At 39.4% G+C, this 21,132-nt stretch overlaps 1 protein-coding gene and 1 non-coding gene across 3 annotated transcripts in view; both read left to right on the top strand.

The window, feature by feature from the left end:
• Positions 1 to 249: 249 nt before the first annotated feature.
• The window catches only part of LOC126199333 (phosphatidylinositol 3-kinase catalytic subunit type 3), a 102,510-nt gene continuing 81,627 nt past the window's right edge, over positions 250 to 21,132 (top strand). For both annotated transcript variants that reach the window (XM_049936184.1, XM_049936183.1), the window contains exons 1-7: positions 250 to 594; positions 836 to 1,024; positions 1,495 to 1,651; positions 1,845 to 1,958; positions 2,297 to 2,455; positions 2,544 to 2,639; positions 4,105 to 4,302. In XM_049936184.1, the coding sequence (XP_049792141.1) occupies positions 521 to 594; positions 836 to 1,024; positions 1,495 to 1,651; positions 1,845 to 1,958; positions 2,297 to 2,455; positions 2,544 to 2,639; positions 4,105 to 4,302 (987 nt within the window). In that variant the 5' untranslated portion in view covers positions 250 to 520. The remainder of the gene's footprint in view (positions 595 to 835; positions 1,025 to 1,494; positions 1,652 to 1,844; positions 1,959 to 2,296; positions 2,456 to 2,543; positions 2,640 to 4,104; positions 4,303 to 21,132) is intronic.
• On the top strand, positions 17,898 to 17,972 carry Trnal-caa (transfer RNA leucine (anticodon CAA)). Its single transcript has one exon. It is a non-coding gene; the product is annotated as a tRNA-Leu (tRNA).

Raw genomic sequence — 21,132 nt, 5'->3', positions numbered from 1 at the left:
TCACACGAACCATATTAGTTATTAATGAAAAAAGTGACTGGTTGCAGTTGTGTATAATTTATTTACATTTATTTTTTATTCCAGTCATAAGCATCAGCAAAATATCGCAAGTGTACAGTGAGTTGGTACCAATAAAAAAAGCTTCACAAATAAAGCAACAAACTCTTGTTGCATTTATTCGTACTTCAGTAAAATACAAGGAAATACGTCCGGTTGCCGTTGGTAGCCATGTGTACATACATGCATATCTGAGAGCGATGCAGCGATGTAACAGTGTATGTTGTGGAGGAGTTGTCAAGATTTGTAAATACTTGTTTGGGGTCAGACACATGGGTCGGATGGGTGGTTTGAGAATAAGCATGAGAGAAGATAGTAGTTTCCTCCGGACTTCTTCCTGTTTCAACATTGTAGAGTGCTTCTGATAGAAATATACATGCATTTCGTTTCGTATGACAACAGCTGACAGTATTCTGCATGTAACATTAAGTTTATCAGTCATACAGTTTTATTTCGAAATAAGATGATGGAAGACTTAAACTCCGAATTTAATTACGTGTACAGTTCATCACTAGAAACAAAAATTCAGGTGAAAATGTGAGTTGATGCATGATATATATGTTAATTTCTCTTGATCTAAATACTATTTTAAACTATCGACCGTTTTTATTTTGCCACTGAGTTCTTCAAATTCCAATTGTCTTGTGTTGTCACTAATAATAATACAAGTGAACTCATTTAAATGTCGTATTTAATAATCATAAATATTTTCGGTGCCGTGTGTCTCTGGAACAGACAACCTTCATTCTTTGTTGTTGCTACTTTTATTTTTGTACAGAGGTACACTAGAAGGAAAGCGTCAGAAACCAGATTATCAAAAGCTATTGACTGACCCAATGTTGAAGTATTCGGGGCTGTATCAAGACGGCTGTGCTGATGTTATGGTGGTCTGTCAAGTTTTTGCTGATGGACGGCCTATTGCCTTACCTGTTTCAACTTCTTATAAATCTTTTTCTACGAGATGGAAGTAAGTAACATTTTACGTGTAAAAGTTTGTCTTCAGACTAAGAAGTTACTTCTGATGCTTCGAAGATAGTGATGTAGACGTATGGTAATTCTGTTGTAAGAGTAATGAATGATCACTGCAGTTTTAGGGGCTTTGGTATTGTTTGTTTATTGATACTTTGAATGTGTATGTACTTCAAAGAAAATCCATTGAATGTTTGGCCTTGATTAAATGCCTGCCTGTAACGAAGCAAAACAACTAGTCCATTGGACGAATGATAAGCTCTTAGCTTCAGTTTGAGATTTATGGAATGAGTCTAAAAACAGGATTTTATTTTCTCCAATTATGGTTTTACACATTCAGCGAAAACAGTAATTATTTTTAATGTAATACTAGAACTTGATTAATTTCATCTGGATAGTGGGGAATTCAGTAAAGTTTTTCAGGATGAGGATTTTGGTTTTTAACTAATTTAAACATCTGCTTTGCAGCTGGAATGAATGGCTGACTCTTCCTGTGATGTTCAGTGACCTACCCAGGAATGCCCTTTTAGCACTGACCATCTATGATTGTGTAGGACCTGGCAAAATGCAGCCTGTGGGAGGGACAACCATATCACTGTTTGGGAAACATGGTGTATTTAGGCAGGTATGAAACACATTTAATATTGAGGCAGCTACATATTATCTTTTGTCAGCTGTTGCATTTAAGTCATTTAAAATATGCAACCCAATCCTCAAAGGTAACAGTTGTGTTGTAATGTCACATGCTTTCACAGATTAGTTTCACATTTGTAATTAGCAATTACCTACTTTCATTTCAATTCATGTTCGTGGTCAAGGGTATGATAGACTTGAGAGTATGGCCCAACCAAGAAGCTGATGGTAGATCTCCAAGCAGTACTCCAGGAAAGGCAAGAGATCATGGGAAAGAAAAGATGCAGAGACTTGCAAAGGTATGAATCCTTCTATGTATTAGTAAAAAAGTTCTCTGTTTGAGAAAATATAGGCCAAAACTTAATTAACAGATGATGATCCATTGAATTTGTAATCTGTCAGTTACTGTTGAGGAACCAATGTTGGGTACAAATATGTAGCATGCTAACTGGTAGTTTGTTCATCTAGCTTTCTTTTCTTCCATGAACATAGGAATTTTAAGGTTTTAACATACTGTTTTAGTTCAATGTTGCTGACAGTTCTTAAATCAGTCAAAATTCTTTTTCTTTTTTTTAACATCATATGAAATATTGTGCTATATTTGTTTAATCTCTCATAAATATTTTCTGTGTTGCAGCTTGCAAAGAAGCATAGGAATGGTTATATCCCAAAAGTAGACTGGCTGGACCGTCTCACTTTCCGTGAAATAGAAATGATCAATGAAAAAGAAAAGCGAAACTCTGATTACATGTACCTTATGATTGAATTTCCAGTGGTTGAATTGGATGGAGTTGCAGTTAGTATTGATTCACAGAAAACAAATTACAAACATTGATAATTTTTTTATCTTGTTATATTGTTATGACAAATAAAATATGTTTCAGCATTCTGTTGTCTATTATGAACAAGATGGAGATGAAGTTTATCAGTTTCGGGCCCAGGCTGACATTGTGACAGTGCCCGATAATGAAATATTGCAGGTATGGTTATGTATTTAATCTTGCATCCATCATTTCTCTCAGAAAAAATCTTGTAATCCAGCGAGCTTTATGAATTCAAACCTCCATTGGTTCTGTTGTATTTTAATCTTGATCTACTATATTCCACATCTAACATTTATTTTGAAAAAAAAAAAAAAATATGGGGATGTGACAAGATGGCCATACCAAATCAGCACTTTCTCAGTTTCCATACTGGCTAAAAAGCTCCCACTGCTTGAATGTGCATTCTCCTTGCTTAGCCTCTCTTCGCATCAGTTTTTGCACCACCCTACAAATTATATTGTATGATCAACTCCCCTTTTTCTGCAGTAGTGTGTTTGTGGGTGGAAATGTAGTGGCTTAGCAGTAAAAATCCCTAACTGTCAGAAGGCTCCATCAACTCTCAGATCCGAAAAATGCACACACAGCAAGACAATCAAAGGCCTTCTATTCTGTACAGGAGAAAATTGTCTTGCACGTAATAAAATGACATGTAATAGTAAAGTATGACCACTGACAAAGTATCACTAACAGGCTTGAAAAGTCCTTCCTTTTATCTTCAGATAATAACAGAATTGTGTCTAATCATTCCAAAACCAGTAGATAGGAAAGTAATGGGCACCAGTTTAAAGTTACTTTATGTTCAAATTTTTTTTCCAAATACCAGGCTCAACAGTGAGCCTTAGTTCATTTGTTCGTCTCAGGTGTGCATTATGTTAATCAGCCCAATGTATTAGGTCACTATTGTGTTCTCAAGCTGCAGACAGTGATTCAACAAGTGAAAACAACCTTCTTGAGAATGACTACAGGCAATTTGCCCTGATGATTTGTTCTGTTCCTGAGTGCAATTCTTTTGCATTGCATTCTGATGGCTGTTTTACAGGTCACAATTTGGCCAAACTTGTGATGGTCACTCTGAATATGTTCCAGTGTTTGAAGTTGCTGTGACTGACCAGTTTCTAAAGCACTAGTGACTAATCATGCTGTGTTTTAACCACTCACGTTGCTGAGACAATGAGCCAATTTATTTGCATAAATATTAAAACTAGCAATACTCACTGAGCATAGCCCAACATTTCAGATCCTTCTGCGATGCTTCATTTGCCACACTATGGCTGTGTGAAGTGTGAAAGGGAAAGTCTCTTTAATTCTCCACTGGTAATACAAAATGGTGGTTCTCTAAGCCACTAAAGGCATAACATAGTCCTCATGATGTATCATGCTATCTTAGACTTGTCTAAGTGTCATAACTGGTGTATATGATGCTGCTATTACTGTTACATTAAATTATCTGTGTGTGGCTTGTTCATGCTGTCTGTACAGGATTTAAGATACATGTAGTATCATTAAAATGGTTGCAGTTGTATGTATATTTTTAGCATAATGTAAGTTAGGAAGAGAGAACTTTTAAAAAATAAGTGATTAGTGAAAAAAGTATCTCACAAGGAAAGAAATATTTTTTCAGGAAAATCTGGTTGAAAGTAAACATCACAAACTAGCTCGCAGTGTTCGAAGTGGCATTTCAGATAAAGATGCCAAGCCAAATGCAAGTGTACGTGACCTTCTACACACAATAGTTGGTTATCCTCCTACTAAACAGTTAACAACTGAAGAGCAAGATCTTGTTTGGAAATTTCGTTTCTATCTGAGCAACCAGAAAAAGGTAAGATCAATAATGAGTTCTCTCCTTTGTTTCACTTACATACAGACAGTACTCTGCAAACACACCATAAAGGGTGTTGCAGAAGGTACTTAGCATGATTACTAAGTTTGGGTTTCTTGGTGTTCCAATTGCACATAGTGTGTGGGAAGGATGATGGCTTAAATCCTTTTGCACATACTATAATTAGGCTAATCTTGTCTTAATGGTCCCTACATTATGTAATTGTAGGATGAAGAAGATTCTCTAGATTCCTCCTTTAAAAATGGTTCATTTTGTAGGATTATTGGCTTCTGTCGTGAAGCATCAGCCAATTCAGGTTTAACATTTCTGTGACGCTCACCTAAAGCTTGCCTTGCCTTGCTGTGCTGGTACTGTGAACGGCTGAAAGCAAGGGGAAACCACAGCCGTGTATTTCCCGAGGACATGCAGCTTTACTGTATGATTAAATGATGATGGCGTCCTCTTGGTTAAAATATTCCGGAGGTAAAATAGTCCCCCATTCGGATCTCCGGGCGGGGACTACTCAAGAGGACGTCGTTATCAGGAGAAAGAAAACTGGCATTCTATGGATCGGAGCGTGGAATGTCAGATCCCTTAATCGGGCAGGTAGGTTAGAAAATTTAAAAAGGGAAATGGATAGGTTAAAGTTAGATATAGTGGGAATTAGTGAAGTTCGGTGGCAGGAGGAACAAGACTTTTGGTCAGGTGATTACAGGGTTATAAATACAAAATCAAATAGGGGTAATGCAGGAGTAGGTTTAATAATGAATAAAAAAATAGGAGTGCGGGTTAGCTACTACAAACAGCATAGTGAACGCATTATTGTGGCCAAGATAGACACGAAGCCCATGCCTACTACATTAGTACAAGTTTATATGCCAACTAGCTCTGCAGATGATGAAGAAATAGATGAAATGTATGACGAGATAAAAGAAATTATTCAGGTAGTGAAGGGAGACGAAAATTTAATAGTCATGGGTGACTGGAATTCGTCAGTAGGAAAAGGGAGAGAAGGAAACATAGTAGGTGAATGTGGATTGGGGGGAAGAAATGAAAGAGGAAGCCGCCTTGTAGAATTTTGCACAGAGCATAACTTAATCATAGCTAACACTTGGTTCAAGAATCATAAAAGAAGGTTGTATACCTGGAAGAATCCTGGAGATACTAAAAGGTATCAGATAGATTATATAATGGTAAGACAGAGATTTAGGAACCAGGTTTTAAATTGTAAGACATTTCCAGGGGCAGATGTGGATTCTGACCACAATCTATTGGTTATGAACTGCAGATTGAAACTGAAGAAACTGCAAAAAGGTGGGAAATTAAGGAGATGGGACCTGGATAAACTGAAAGAACCAGAGGTTGTAGAGAGTTTCAGGGAGAGCATAAGGGAACAATTGACAGGAATGGGGGAAAGAAATACAGTAGAAGAAGAATGGGTAGCTCTGAGGGATGAAGTAGTGAAGGCAGCAGAGGATCAAGTAGGTAAAGAGACGAGGGCTAATAGAAATCCTTGGGTAACAGAAGAAATATTGAATTTAATTGATGAAAGGAGAAAATATAAAAATGCAGTAAATGAAGCAGGCAAAAAGGATTACAAACGTCTCAAAAATGAGATCGACAGGAAGTGCAAAATGGCTAAGCAGGGATGGCTAGACGACATATGTAAGGATGTAGAGGCTTGTCTCACTAGGGGTAAGATAGATACTGCCTACAGGAAAATTAAAGAGACCTTTGGAGAAAGGAGAACCACTTGTATGAATATCAAGAGCTCAGATGGAAACCCAGTTCTAAGCAAAGAAGGGAAGGCAGAAAGGTGGAAGGAGTATATAGAGGGTCTATACAAGGGCGATATACTTGAGGACAATATTATGGAAATGGAAGAGGATGTAGATGAAGATGAAATGGGAGATAAGATACTGCGTGAAGAGTTTGAAAGAGCACTGAAAGACCTGAGTCGAAACAAGGCCCCGGGAGTAGACAACATTCCATTGGAACTACTGACGGCCTTGGGAGAGCCAGTCCTGACAAAACTCTACCATCTGGTGAGCAAGATATATGAGACAGGTGAAATTCCCTCAGACTTCAAGAAGAATATAATAATTCCAATCCCAAAGAAAGCAGGTGTTGACAGATGTGAAAATTACCGAACTATCAGTTTAATAAGTCACAGCTGCAAAATACTAACACGAATTCTTTACAGACGAATGGAAAAACTGGTAGAAGCGGACCTCAGGGAAGATCAGTTTGGATTCCGTAGAAATGTTGGAACACGTGAGGCAATACTAACCTTATGACTTATCTTAGAAGAAAGATTAAGAAAAGGCAAACGTACGTTTCTAGCATTTGTAGACTTAGAGAAAGCTTTTGACAACGTTAACTGGAATACTCTCTTTCAAATTCTGAAGGTGGCAGGGGTAAAATACAGGGAGCGAAAGGCTATTTACAATTTGTACAGAAAGCAGATGGCAGTTATAAGAGTCAAGGGGCATGAAAGGGAAGCAGTGGTTGGGAAAGGAGTGAGACAGGGATGTAGCCTCTCCCCGATGTTATTCAATCTGAATATTGAGCAAGCAGTAAAGGAAACAAAAGAAAAATTCGGAGTAGGTATTAAAATTCATGGAGAAGAAGTAAAAACTTTGAGGTTCGCCGATGACATTGTAATTCTGTCAGAGACAGCAAAGGACTTGGAAGAGCAGTTGAAGGGAATGGACAGTGTCTTGAAAGGAGGATATAAGATGAACATCAACAAAAGCAAAACGAGGATAATGGAATGTAGTCAAATTAAATCGGGTGATGCTGAGGGGATTAGATTAGGAAATGAGACACTTAAAGTAGTAAATGAGTTTTGCTGTTTGGGGAGCAAAATAACTGATGATGGTCGAAGTAGAGAGGATATAAAATGTAGACTGGCAATGGCAAGGAAATCGTTTCTGAAGAAGAGAAATTTGTTAACATCGAGTATAGATTTAAGTGTCAGGAAGTCGTTTCTGAAAGTATTTGTATGGGGTGTAGCCATGTATGGAAGTGAAACATGGACGATAACCAGTTTGGACAAGAAGAGAATAGAAGCTTTCGAAATGTGGTGCTACCGAAGAATGCTGAAGATAAGCTGGGTAGATAACGTAACTAATGAGGAGGTACTGAATAGGATTGGGGAGAAGAGAAGTTTGTGGCACAACTTGACTAGAAGAAGGGATCGGTTGGTAGGACATGTTTTGAGGCATCAAGGGATCACAAATTTAGCATTGGAGGGCAGCGTGGAGGGTAAAAATCGTAGAGGGAGACCAAGAGATGAATACACTAAGCAGATTCAGAAGTATGTAGGTTGCAGTAGGTACTAGGAGATGAAGAAGCTTGCAGAGGATAGAGTAGCATGGAGAGCTGCATCAAACCAGTCTCAGGACTGAAGACAACAACAACAACAACAACACCTAAAGCTGTGCCCCTGTATTTATTGGACATATGATTCATCCTCTCTGGCATTCTCTTACCATATTGAAGCATATTATATTTATTTTCGACAAGTACTTCTATATTGTCAGATTTGCTACAAAGGGTACTGTGAAAGTTTTGCAGTACAGCTTTATTTAATTTTCTTTGAAGTAATTTCTGCCACATTGAATTCATCTTTCTGTCCTCTGAAACCAATTCCTAAACCACTTCTCCCAAATTTTGTAGGGTTTAAGGCACACTCGTTGTCCCAAGCCCTCAGGAGGCCCTCGTCACTTGAAAACTGCACTTCTTTCAGCTTCATTTTCAAATGCAGGAATAGTGTAAAGTCACAAGGAGCGAGGTGTGGGCTGTAAGGAGGGTGCTCAAGAAGTTTCAGTCCTGTTTTCTGCAAATATTCGGCACATGCTTTGGTGTGGTGAGCTGGAGTGTTGTCATGATGGAAGAACCAAGTGTCCATTCTTGACTTCTGTTGCAGGTTCTTCAGAGACTGGTTGACTTTGAGCAGGCACTGTTCATTGTACCATTTAGCTGTGACCGTCTTCTGTGTGTCCAAAACAACACGCTCCACGATTCCACTCGATTTAAAAAAAAAAAAAAAAAAAAACAACTATTGTTTTCTTCTTTACTGATTGGAATTTTCTGAGAGTTACAGGTACATCATCGTCATCGGAGACCCAAATTTCTTTTTGGGTCTTAGTTTGTATGTCATAATAGTACATCCGAGTCTTGTCACCTGTCATGGTGTTATTCCATACTGAGATTTTCCCGTAGAAAACTTCTTTAACATCTTCCAGCACCAAGTCAGAAGTCATGTTACCTGCTCTTCAATCAGTCTGTGGCACTCAGAGACAGCAAAATTTCTTTACTTTGCAAATGGTTATGTAGAATCAAACGAATTGCTGTTGCATTTAGTCCTAAGGTACACTCTATCTCCTTATAGGTCACTTACCTGTCCTGGTCTAGCATTTTCCTCACAGCATCAATGTTTTCCTCCATACCTGATTATCGTGGCCTCTGTGTCCTCCAGAGTGAAATTTATTGTTTGGAATTCTCTGTGCGTGAGTATAGTTGTACGATGTGGGCACATCACTGAGTACAAGAGTCATTTCTTCAAAGCACTGGTCTGTGTTTAAAAAAAGTGCAAAGTTGTACCACAATACTGCCCAAATCTCATTTCGTGACCACGATGCCATAGGAAGCACTTCCGACTAACCCTGCTAGTGAATGACTGTGCCCACATACTTGCCACAGCTGCTACAATGCAAGTATGGAACATTCTCAGAACACAGCAACAATCAGCCACCTGGGACTTATTGTTGTTCCATATTGCAAAACTTTCCTGGTACCCTTTGTATACCCATGATTGAAATTTAAATGTACCTGAAATTGATTGGGAGATGGTAAGCATATTCCTCTAAATTTTAATGAGATGATTTCACTTTGTAACTGATTTAATAGAATTTGTAATTACACGTGCAGATGAATATATATTATAACAATACTGAAAATTCTGGATGGAGCAATGTATAATACAAGGAAAAGGCAACCACTCACCTTTAATGGATTGAAAAGTGAAACATAGAAACACAGTATTTAAAGTAGATTTCAAGTTCTTGCTTCTTCTTCTTCTTCTTTTTTTTTTTTTTTTTGTAACAGTACACACACTTGCCGAAATGCATTCTCCCATTCCCATGGGGAGATGGACTAGGAGAGTGTGCATCTGGTTGCCTATGTGGTTGTAGAAAAAGAGCAAGAGCTTTAAAGCTAGTGTGAATACGGTGTCCTATTAAATGCTTTGGTTAAATTTTACTTATGGCAGTGGCAATGTAGTTTGCTAATATTGGCAACACGCAATCGATTTGTGTGAGCACAATAAGTAAGTGGATCAACTTTTTGTAAATTAAATCATGGGAGAATGTGGGTGGATTAATGTTTATTCATAAGTCACATGTTTGATATATTCACAAACATTGATCCATGTACTTCCTCCCATGATTTAATTGAAAAACATTCATCCACTTAGTGTGTTCGTGCAGACTGATTGTGCATTACCAACATTGGCACAAAACCAGTCCCCAGGAAACAAAAGTAAATCACTCCTCAGCCCAACTCCAAAACCTGCCCCATCACCCCATAAACCACACAACCAATCCCCCCCCCCTTCCCCCCCTGTTGTTTCCAACCCACTCAGCTTACATCCCTTGGCCTATACATTCACCCCACTGCCGTTAAAAAAAAAACCACAATAATTGTCAGGGGCGGTCTTCTGCCCACCATTCCCAATCTAAGTATGACTTCAAATTGGATGAGCACCTCTTCCCCCTCCCTAAACATATTTCGTACTCCCCCCCCCCCAAAAAAAAACACAACTATTTTGTATTCGACGTGTCCTAGGGGAATAATATTTAAGCTCCATTCTTAGTTAACAACCAAATGATCATAACCCCTTTTCCCTAAACTCGTGTAGCAGAAAAAGAATCGGCCCTACAGTAATCCCCTCCTCAATATATTCCATTTATCAATTTTAAAGCACCCAGAAAACATCATCAGAAAGGCCGCTCTATCCAAAATAACAGCCCTCATACCCCTAAATGAACACTAGAACCACCCTTCTCATATTTCCTCTTCCCAATCTGACTCGTCAGTCTTCAGCACCACACCACCCCTCCCCCCTCCCCAACTTCCTCCTATACTTCACAAAGCTCCTTGCAAACTTCCTTGAAAAAATGGCAATCAATCCCAAACACTTCGCACACTCACAAAAAAGAATAGATGTATGGTAGGTCACTAAAACAATATCTATGATGCCCAGCCTCAACTTCTTGAACCAGGTCTCTATACAGATTGCCAAACGTTGTGACAGCGACAATGGCACATATACAGGCGGGACTCTAATCAACCTCATGTGTTCATGACATCGCATATACTCGGCAACCACTCTGAAACCCTGCAAAAACTTTATGGCAGTCATGTCTTCCACCCCTGTTAAATTTTTGCCTTACCTATTGCTAACATAGGAAAACACTGCTACATTTTTGACCATGAAAAACACATGGCACTAATAATACCTAACACAAAGATGAACACTTAACCAACAATACAAGAAATCAAAGTAACACAAATTAACAGAATGATTGCACAGTCACTGACTCAATACCACACAACACAATCAACTTCAAACATGACCATCTAACATTATCATGCCACCAGATAAAACAACATGCCACCTACAAACACAACCCAACAACATTGCACCACCTTGACTTCACTCAACCCAGCCCACTTACGTTACAGGTCAAAGCGAATAGATGGAATCGAACGAGTCCCTTCATTCGGTGCAATTGCCCATACCCTCAGCAACATTTACTGTCAGAGCATTAAACAACATGTCATTAATAGCCTGTTTTATTCAAATAAATGGAGGGCAAAAAAAGAAGTAATGTTCTAATACATTTATGATCCCATCCCAGAAGTCCAACAAGGCCTCCAGTAGCTCCTTAAGGCCTTAGGTCCATCCCAAAACCTGACACCTTAACCCATCTCCATCATCACATCAGAACCCTCGACCCCACTGCACCCCACACTCCTACCTTTCACCTGCTCCACAAACCCAGACCCAGCCCCTCAGGTCTCCCCATGGGTCACCTGATTGTGGCTGGGCACAATGCTAACATTGAATGACCCTCTGCCTTTGTGTAACCAACACCTCCAAACCAGTGTCTGTAACCTCTAGTCCTACATTAAAGATCCTGTTCACATTGTACACCACCTTTCCACAGTTCCTGTCCCATTACCACCAGACTCCTTGTTGATCACTGTGGATGCCACGTCATTATACACAAACATTACTCATGCCCATGGCCTTGCAGCCATGGAACATTACCTTTCACAGTGTCCTCCTCCTCCTCCTACCAAATCCCCACCTCTTTCATAATCCTCCCACCCAACTACATCCTGATCCACACTTAATTTTACTTTCGAAGACCAAATCTACGAGGGTTAGTCAATTATTATCCACAGAGTAGTTATACAGATTTATTGTAATCAAATAGGAAACTTACAAGAGCATCATTTTTTGACATAGTCTCCTTGCGTTTCAACGCACTCAGTCCATTGTTGTACAAGCTTCTTGATGCCCTCCCAAAATAAGATACTCGGTTGAGCTGCAAGCTACGAATGCACTGCTTCTTTCGCCGCTTCATCTGAGGCAGATTGACGGCCCCTTAATGCCTGTTTGAGTGGACCAAACAAGTGATAATCAGAACGGGCAAGATCAGGACTATATGGAGGATGATCCAGTACTTCAAATTTTAGTTTCTGGAGTGTTTCAGCAGTGTGGGATGTTTCCATTCCATACTATGCCACTTACTCTCCACCTCATAATGATGGATCAATGTTTCATCACCAGTAATCATCCTGTCTTAAGAAGTTGGCCCCTTCATTAACATAGTGATCCAAATGTTTTTTGCAGATGTTCAAGCATGTTTGTTTATGCAACTGTGTGAGTTGTCTTGGGACCCATCTTGCACAAACTTTATGAAACCCAAGTCTGTTGTGGATGATTTCGGAGACATGGCTTAGCCACAGCCTGGGGGATGTTTCTAGAATTAAATTTCATTCTAGAAACATCCCCCAGGCTGTGGCTAAGCCATGTCTCCGCAATATCCTTTCTTCCAGGAGTGCAAGTTCTGCAAGGTTCGCAGGAGAGCTTTTGTTAAGTTTGGAAGGTAGGAGATGAGGTACTGGTGGAATTAAAGCTGTGAGGATGGGGCATGAGTTGCACTTGGGTAGCTCAGTCGGTAGAGCACTTGCCCGTGAAAGGCAAAGGTCCCCAGTTAGTCTCAGTCCGGCACACAGTTTTAATCTGCCAGGAAGTTTCATATCAGCGCACACTCCACAGTAGAGAGAAAATTTCATTCTGCATGTACTCTGATTGTGGTCTGACTTTCCTTGATGCATATCAACTTTCAAGTGTTCATCAGAGCACCTCACACTACAGTCTACCCTAAAAACCCCTCATGTGCATTTCATAAATACTCTGCTACCCAAGTAGCTGCTTCTTTTGTGTGGTGCACACTGACCTATCAAGGGAAGTTCTACAAATCCCCACACGATAATGTGGGTCTAGAAATCTGCAGCCAAGACAGTCAGAGTTGAACAAGCCTTTGTCTGAGGCCCTGCAAACCAAAGAACTGTGATCAACACTGGGAACAATCCTGCAAACTGCCAGCTCGGCTTGCACCCAACGTGTGAGGCTTGCTGCAGTCTTAACCATCTCCGCCAGCCACCTGTATGAACTGAGGATGGCCTCGAATCCAAGCAAGAGGCATCGTTGGTGCTGACATGAGCCACAACTTGCAGATGACTCCACCCTGCACACTCGAAAGCCACTGGCAAGGCCGCCACCACACTTTGGATGAGGCCCCCCAGCATACATACCGAGTGCACATTGGCTTTCTTTCTAGCTCTGAACACTATCTGCCTAAAGGGCTTCATGACTTGCCTAACATTGGAGCTCCAGATAACTAGTAAACCCCCCCCCACCATCACCACCACCACCAGGCAGCCAGTCCCCTCACTGACCCTCAGCCTCTAACGAAGCGAACACATTATCACCTGCCACAGCCCCGCACCCTGCTGTGAGGTCGGATCCAGTGCATCGGGTGCACTAGGTTGTCTCGGAAACAGAGCCTGTGCACAAAACAAGTGACACCCGAGATGTCCCATGCAACGCTCAAGATTCTCCGCCACCGCTACACTCTGAGGCAGCAGCCAAAATGTAGGTGACCATAGTGAAAAACGCATTCTTCTGTTTGTGAATTGCAGCCAGCTCCTCCTGCATCACACACAGCCTGCACACATTCTAACCATCTTAGGAAGACTAGCTGAAGAAGTAAACTATAAAAGCAGACAGAATCCTAGATAGGCAACTTGCTATTATCCTGGTGTGTTACCAATGGATGCTGATGTGCTAATGAGCTATGTATCTGGCTGTTCTGTGAGCAACTAAATTGCTACAGAGTGAATGAATGTACACCTACAGAAACGCAGGATTAAAGGGTAGTTCATTAAATAAACCTTAACAGTTAATGGCAAAAAGCATAGTAATTACCTAAAGGATGATAAATAATCTGTTGTATAGTCAGATTCTATTTGTAATAAGACTTCGATTATTGATTCTGAAAATAGGTTGTATGGCACAATTTTTTGTGAAAATTATGAAGTTTTTCATTCTGCACATAAGACTTATAGTAGCATATTGTTTGAGAGAGAATATGGCTTTAACACCAGACTGTGATTATATAAAAGTATTCTTTAATGAGTAACCTCAGTATCTCATTCAGTGTGATGATTGTAAGAATTGTTGTTTAGGGACTGCTAAACAATGTAAATGTGTAGAGCATGTGCTTTTCATATATGTTTTCTATTTGCTGTCTATGGAAGTATGAAGTATACAAGGCAAAGCTGAAAAATTGGAATTAGTTATTCCATTTTCCTCAACAGGAGAAGGATGAAGTAAAAGCCACATCAAAGGAGATAATAAGAATTTAAATTGCATAGAAAAAGCCAGGTGTCTTTTTTGGAAGATGAAGTACTCTCATAAAAAAACAACTGCCAAGCTTATTAACTTAATTTGCAAATTAATGACGTGTTATGTAAAGTAGCTCTGTAATGATTGTGCCGGATGTAACTCTGCCAGAAACACTTGGTTGATTTTATTAATCCCGACATGACGCACATTCCAATAGCTAACAGACTGTCCTCTAAACATAAAGTACAAGTGCAAATAAGGCTTAGTCAAATAACCATCTGCAGATCAGCTGGTGGTAACTTTGCTTTGGTTCTTAATGGCTGCATCATCAGAATGTATATCTGTTTTTGGCAGGCTGAGATACGTCTTAAAATCATGCCAACAACATAACAGTTATAAGGATCATTTCAGCACCCAACTAAACATTCTATCTAAGCTCTCCTATGGAGAAAAAATCTTATTACTTTGCAATATTAGTACTACAGTGGTAATCATAAATGGGGTAGTGTCATTGCCAAAGAAGTGAAATTGCAATTGTAATGGACTACTACATATGGGATTTTGTGCTGAGTATGAGCTCCTTTGTCACTAACGTCTGGTACAGTAACCAGAGTACACTGGTACCTTACAAATTGTCATCACATGATGTCTGTCCATCTTCCTCCTCACAAAAACTGCAAGGAACATTGGCAATGAAGAGACTGCAAACTCCTTGTAAGTAATCATAGATTATCTGTAAATCATGAGCTTCACAAATTGCTCTATGAGGGAATTTTATACCTCATAAATTGGATTGTAGGTTGCGACTGAATACAAAGACTCTCAAATAGAGTTACTGACTTGCACCTCTATTACTGCACAAAGGAGGTTAAGCTGGAATGGGCTACTCTCTAAATATTGTTGAAGAACAGGAGAAAAGACTATGGCTTAATCAAAAGGAAAACTTAAGACTGGTTTGATGAAAACAATGTTGTGCTTTTAATTCTCTTCAATGCCAAAAGGAAAGCCTTTGTATGCTTTGCTCGGAATCCATCTTCTGGAGTGAAGAACACATTTTAAAGAGCTGTAACACTGTCAGACAAAAAGAGCAATTTGAAACAATGGGTGGCAAAAGAGTAGTGCATTATCTGGAATTTTATGGAGGAGGAGGAAGAGAGGATCTGTGGAGCCATTTTTCCTTCAACGAGAATTGCATTACAAGTGAAGTACGTACTGTAACTTCCTTAACAATGGATAGCTGCAATAGCTCCAACTAGTTGGCAAAGGTCTCAAAACTTTGAAACCAAGTAAAATATCTGGCCCAGTAAGTTCTCTCTCTGTGGACAATTATCCAGGAGAACAATCTTTTGTGTTTTTGATATGCAGTACTATCTGAAGTGAAAACTGCCATTCAATCACTACATTTATGAAAGTTTATTGTACTACGTGGCTGTCATCATGATGTTTCTGCACTTTACCCCATAAGAAAAATCTTAGCTAAAATTTTGCTTTGGGATCTGTTGGGGGGGAAATCTTCCTGAATTGTTGATTTCCCTCCTCCAAAGCTAGCTTTGAATCTGCATCATACAGTTGCAAAAGAAGTGCAAACAGTGCCTTAGTAGTTTTAATTCATAGTGTTCAGTTGCATAGAATAAGTCTTAGACCCTGTACCTAAAGGTGGTATGTGGGTAGTTCCAGAACACTTTGTATGCCTGCACACTTAGTTGAATTCCTTAGAAAGCACACAATGGGTATCTGTTGTCCATTTCTGTATTCTGAAGAATTTCCAATAACGGTTAGGCTGAAACAGGGCCACAGTCATACACAAATGCTTTCTGTCCTGTGCTTGACAGCCTCTGAAATATCTACAAACAGCATTTTGGGAATTAAGTGCAGCTTTGATGCTTGACTTTTAGTGAACAGTAAGCCTCTGTCAGCTGCTTCACGAACGTGTCTTACGGATTTGGGCTAACTGTCAGCACTTGGAAAATCAAAATACTTGCATGACTCAATGAGCTGTTCAAACAGTATTGTGTAAGACAGGAAAGAGAAGCTGGAGAAAGGCAGACTCTAGCAAATCCTCCTCTCCTTCACCTGCAGCAAGATAACATCTGTGAAAATACATATTGTGTGGCGCTTGCCCCCCCCCCCCCCCCCTGCCCCCAAGTGACCAATGCCAACATAAATGTTTAAGGAGAGGTCCTGAGGGATGGGATAGACTTCCTGGAGCCACTTGAACAGTGGAGTAAGTTTGTTCCAGGTAACACACCCTGCAGCCATTCATCGTGGAGGGCCCTTGTTTGGGAGTAGTCATCAAAAAATACTTTCAGAATTTCTTTTGATCCATTACAATTTTTAAAATAGTACTGAATTACAGAATGGCACTGTAGTGTAGCAGTTAAGTTACTGGATTGGTATTCTGAAGGTTGTGGTTCAAATACTGTTGGGTGGAGACTGCTTTTTTATTTACATCTTTATCAAAATAACTGCAGTGACTATGTCTATTCAGTTAGTTGATTTAAATATCATTCCCTTCATTCTTATCCTTTGCTGCATCATTTCAGTAATCCTATCAGCTTTTTATTTCCTTACATTTCTTACTTCACTTTATTCTTTTGTCATTAGGAATGGTTGTTTTTATGATTTTAAATATTTTTTAATTATCATAATATTTAAACATTTGAAAATACTGGTTTATTGATTAACAACATAAGACAAAAGGATCTGTTTGTATTGGCCATGTAGTGGTATCAAAAATTTTTCACTGCAAAATGGCAATTTTTTATGGTAGTAGTTATATAAACATTTGAAACATAAATTCTTTTCACACCATAGAAAAATAACACCGATGAAGACTTAAATGAAAAATTTAAAAGGACAAAAAAGAATATAAATTGATGTAAATACATAACAATAATTAAAAATCAAGGGGCCGTTAAGTGAATAAAAGGAAGTAAAGAAGAGAGCAAAAGCAACTAATATAATGATTAAAATGATGAAGCAAATGATAAGAAATGAGAAATAATGTAAGCCAACTAGTAGAATAAAAATGATCGCAGTCTTTCCAGATAAGATGAAAAATTAAAATAAAATAGGACTGCTCCAGACAGGATTCAAACCCACAACCTTTAGCATACCAACCCATTAACTTAATCACCATGCTATGGCACGCTTTGCCATTTCAGCACAATTTTTAAAAGTTGTAGTGATCCACAAGGGCAGCAGACCCCGCAAGTTTGGATTAATGCTTGGAAAGAGTGACCCACAAGGAATTCTGACATTGCTTTATGTCGATTATTCCTAAATAATGGCCCACCAGGAAGAATGGCTGCAGGATGTGATACCTGGGACCTTTAACCTACCCCACTGTAAAAGTAGCTTCAAAAAGTCAGTCCTACTCCTGGGAATCACTTGCAGTAAGAATTTTTAGCAGAATACTTGAACATCGAATGTATTTAACATTAAGTGCAGTATCAGTTCAAAACACAATACATTTATTTTACTAGTAATTGCTGATTTTGAAACTTCCTGGCAGATTAAAACTGTGTGCCGGACTGAGACTCGAACTCTGGACCTTTGCCTTTTGCGGGCAAGTGCTCTACCAACTGTGAGGATGGGGTGTGAGTGGTGCTTGGGTAGCTCAGTTGGTAGAGCACTTGCCCACAAAAGGCAAAGGTCCCGAGTTCGAGTCTCGGTCCAGCACACAGTTTTAATCTGCCAGGAAGTTTCACATCAGCGCACACTATGCTGCAGAGTGAAAATCTCATTCTGAATTGCTGATTTTCGTTGTTATACAGTGATCGTCAGACCAGATTCTGAAATACATAACAAAATGGGTCATAAAATAGCAAGACACGTACTATTTGCACCAAGGAATTACAGTAAAACAATCTTACTAGAAGATTAGATGGGTAGATCACATAACTAATGAGGAGGTATTGAATAGAATTGGGGAGAAGAAGAGCTAGTGGCACAACTGGACTAGAAGAAGGGATCAGTTGGAAGGACATGTTCTGAGACATTGAGGGATCACCAATTTAGTATTGGAGGGCAGCGTGGAGGGTAAAAATCATAGGGGGAGACCAAGAGATGAATACACTAAGCAGATTCAGAAGGATGTAGGTTGCAGTAGGTACTGGGAGATGAAGAAGCTTGCACAGGATAGAGTAGCATGGAGAGCTGCATCAAACCAGTCTCATTACTGAAGGCAACAACAACAACAACAACAACAGAAGATTAAAAACCAACTTTACCAAATCCATGTTAGGATCGATGTGCAGAGCACTGTGTTAATGCCAAGACTGTTGACTATCCAGCAAAATTTAGGATTAAAAGGGTAAAGCTCTAGCCACGGTTCCCTGTGTGAAGTGTACTTAATACATTCTAAACCAGAAATAGCTTGTGCAGCATGTAAAGATATATTATTACCTAAATGGATAAAAGAATTTTGAATACTGTCGATTGCTATTTCGAATACATTCTTTGACATTCTGAAGATAGCAGGGATCAAATCGAGGGAGTCAAGTGAAGAGTGGATTTTGAGTTCTTGATAGGTACCAATATTGGTACATATGGAATTACTTTTTCCTGGCATGTGGTGCATTCGAATATACAGCATATAAGGTGATCAGACTAACCTTTGCTAAATTTGGGGTTGGCACTTTTGACCGCTGACCCCTTCAGTTCAGGGAGCGAAAGTTTTAAATCTTTCTCAGAAACTAGACAGTGGTTAGGAGGGTTGAATGATTTGAAAGGGAAGTGGTGGTTGAGAAGAGAAACAGGGTTGTAGCCTGTCCCAGAGTTATTCAGTCTGTACACTGTGCACATGTGCAGGCTGTAAAAGACCCAAGAAGACATTTGGAGAGGAAATAAAAGTTCAGGGAGAAGAAATAAAAACATTGAATTTTGGCATTATACTTCTGTCAGAGACAGCAAAGGACACTGAAGACAAGTTGAACAGATTGGATAGTATCTTCAAAAGACTTTATCTACTTCTTCATATATACTCTGCAAACTACCATGAGCTGCACGTCAGGCAGTATGTCCCATTGTACCAGTATTTGGATTTCTTTTAACTCCATTGATGTGTGGAACAAGGGAAGAATGATAGTTTGAATGCTTGTGTGCATGCAGTTATTATTCTAATTTTATCCTCACGATCGCTATGTGAGTGATACGTAGGTGATCGTAGTGTATTCCTAGCACCATCATTTAAAACCAGTTCTTGAAACTCCATTAACAGACTTTCTCTGGATAGTTTACATCTAATTTCAAGAGTCTTCAATTCAGTTCCTTCAGTATCTCTGTAACTCTTTACCACAGATTAAACAAACCTGTGACCATTCATGCCGCCTTTCTCTATATATATTCAATATCCCTCATTAGTCCTGTTTGGTATGGCTCCCATACACTTGAGCAATAAGGTTCTAAGATGAACATGAACAAAAGTAAAACAAAGGTAATGGAAGGTAGTTGAAATAAATTGGTCAATGCTGAAGGAATTATTTTGTAAAATGACACTAACAATAGCAGATGGGTGTTGCTATTTAGGCAGCATGATGGCTGAAGTAGAGGGCATAAAATATAGACTGGTTATAGCACAAAATGCATTTCTGAAAAAGATCAGTATAACATCTGATAGAAATTGAAGTTCTAGGAAGTCGTTTCCAGTGGTATTTGTCTATGTATAACCTTCTATGGAAGTAAAACATGGATGGATAATTTTCAGTGGAGGAAGAGAATAGAAGCTTTCGAAATGAGTACTGTAGAAGAATGGTGGAGATGGGGGAGTAGGTACAGTTAATGAATGAGATGGTACTGAGTGAAACTGGGCAAAACTGAAATTTTATAAGAATTTTGATGTGATGGGAGGCATATTACAGTAGTCCATGCAGTTGCTATGACCAATGTGTCCAGTTCGATTTTACACAGAGTACGCGAAGGAACTTGCCCCTTCTTGCAGCGGTGTACTGTAGGTCTCTAGAAGAGCGTAGCGTTCCAAAGGATTGGAAAAGGGCACAGGTCATCCCCATTTTCAAGAAGGGATGTCGAACAGATAGACCTATATCTCTAAAGTCGATCAGTTGTAGAATTTTGGAACACGTATTATGTTAGAGTATAGTGACTTTCCTGGAGACTAGAAATCTACTCTGTAGGAATCAGTATGGGTTTCGAAAAAGACGATCGTGTAAAACCCAGCTCGCACTATTCGTCCACGAGACTCTGAGGGCCATAGACACGGGTTCCCAGGTAGATGCCGTGTTTCTTGACTTCCGCAAGGCATTCGATACAGTTCCCCACAGTCGTTTGATGAACAAAGTAAGAGCATATAGACTATCAGACCAATTGTGTGATTGGATTGAAGAGTTCCTAGATAACAGAACGCAGCATGTCATTCTCAATGGAGAGAAGTCTTCAGAAGTAAGAGTGATTTCAGGTGTGCTGCAGGGGTGTCATAGGACCGTTGCTATTTACAATATACATAAATGACCTTGTGGATCACATTGGAAGTTCACTGAGGCTTTTTGTGGATGATGCTGTGGTATATCAAGAAGTTTGTAACAATAGAAAATTGTACTGAAATGTAGGAGGATCTGCAGCAAATTGACGCATGGCGTAGGGAATGGCAATTGAATCTCAATGTAGACAAGTGTAATGTGCTGCGAATACATAGAAAGAAAGATCTTTTATCATTTAGCTACAATATAGCAGGTCAGCAACTGGAAGCAGTTAATTCCATAAATTACCTGGGAGTAGGCATTAGGAGTGATTTAAAATGGAATGAACATATAAAGTTGATCGTCGGTAAAGCAGATGCCAGACTGAGATTCATTGGAAGAATTCTAAGGAAATGCAATCCGAAA

Source organism: Schistocerca nitens, chromosome 8, assembly GCF_023898315.1.
Source record: "Schistocerca nitens isolate TAMUIC-IGC-003100 chromosome 8, iqSchNite1.1, whole genome shotgun sequence".
NCBI lineage: Eukaryota > Metazoa > Arthropoda > Insecta > Orthoptera > Acrididae > Schistocerca > Schistocerca nitens.
This window is presented reverse-complemented; position numbering and strand designations above follow the sequence as displayed.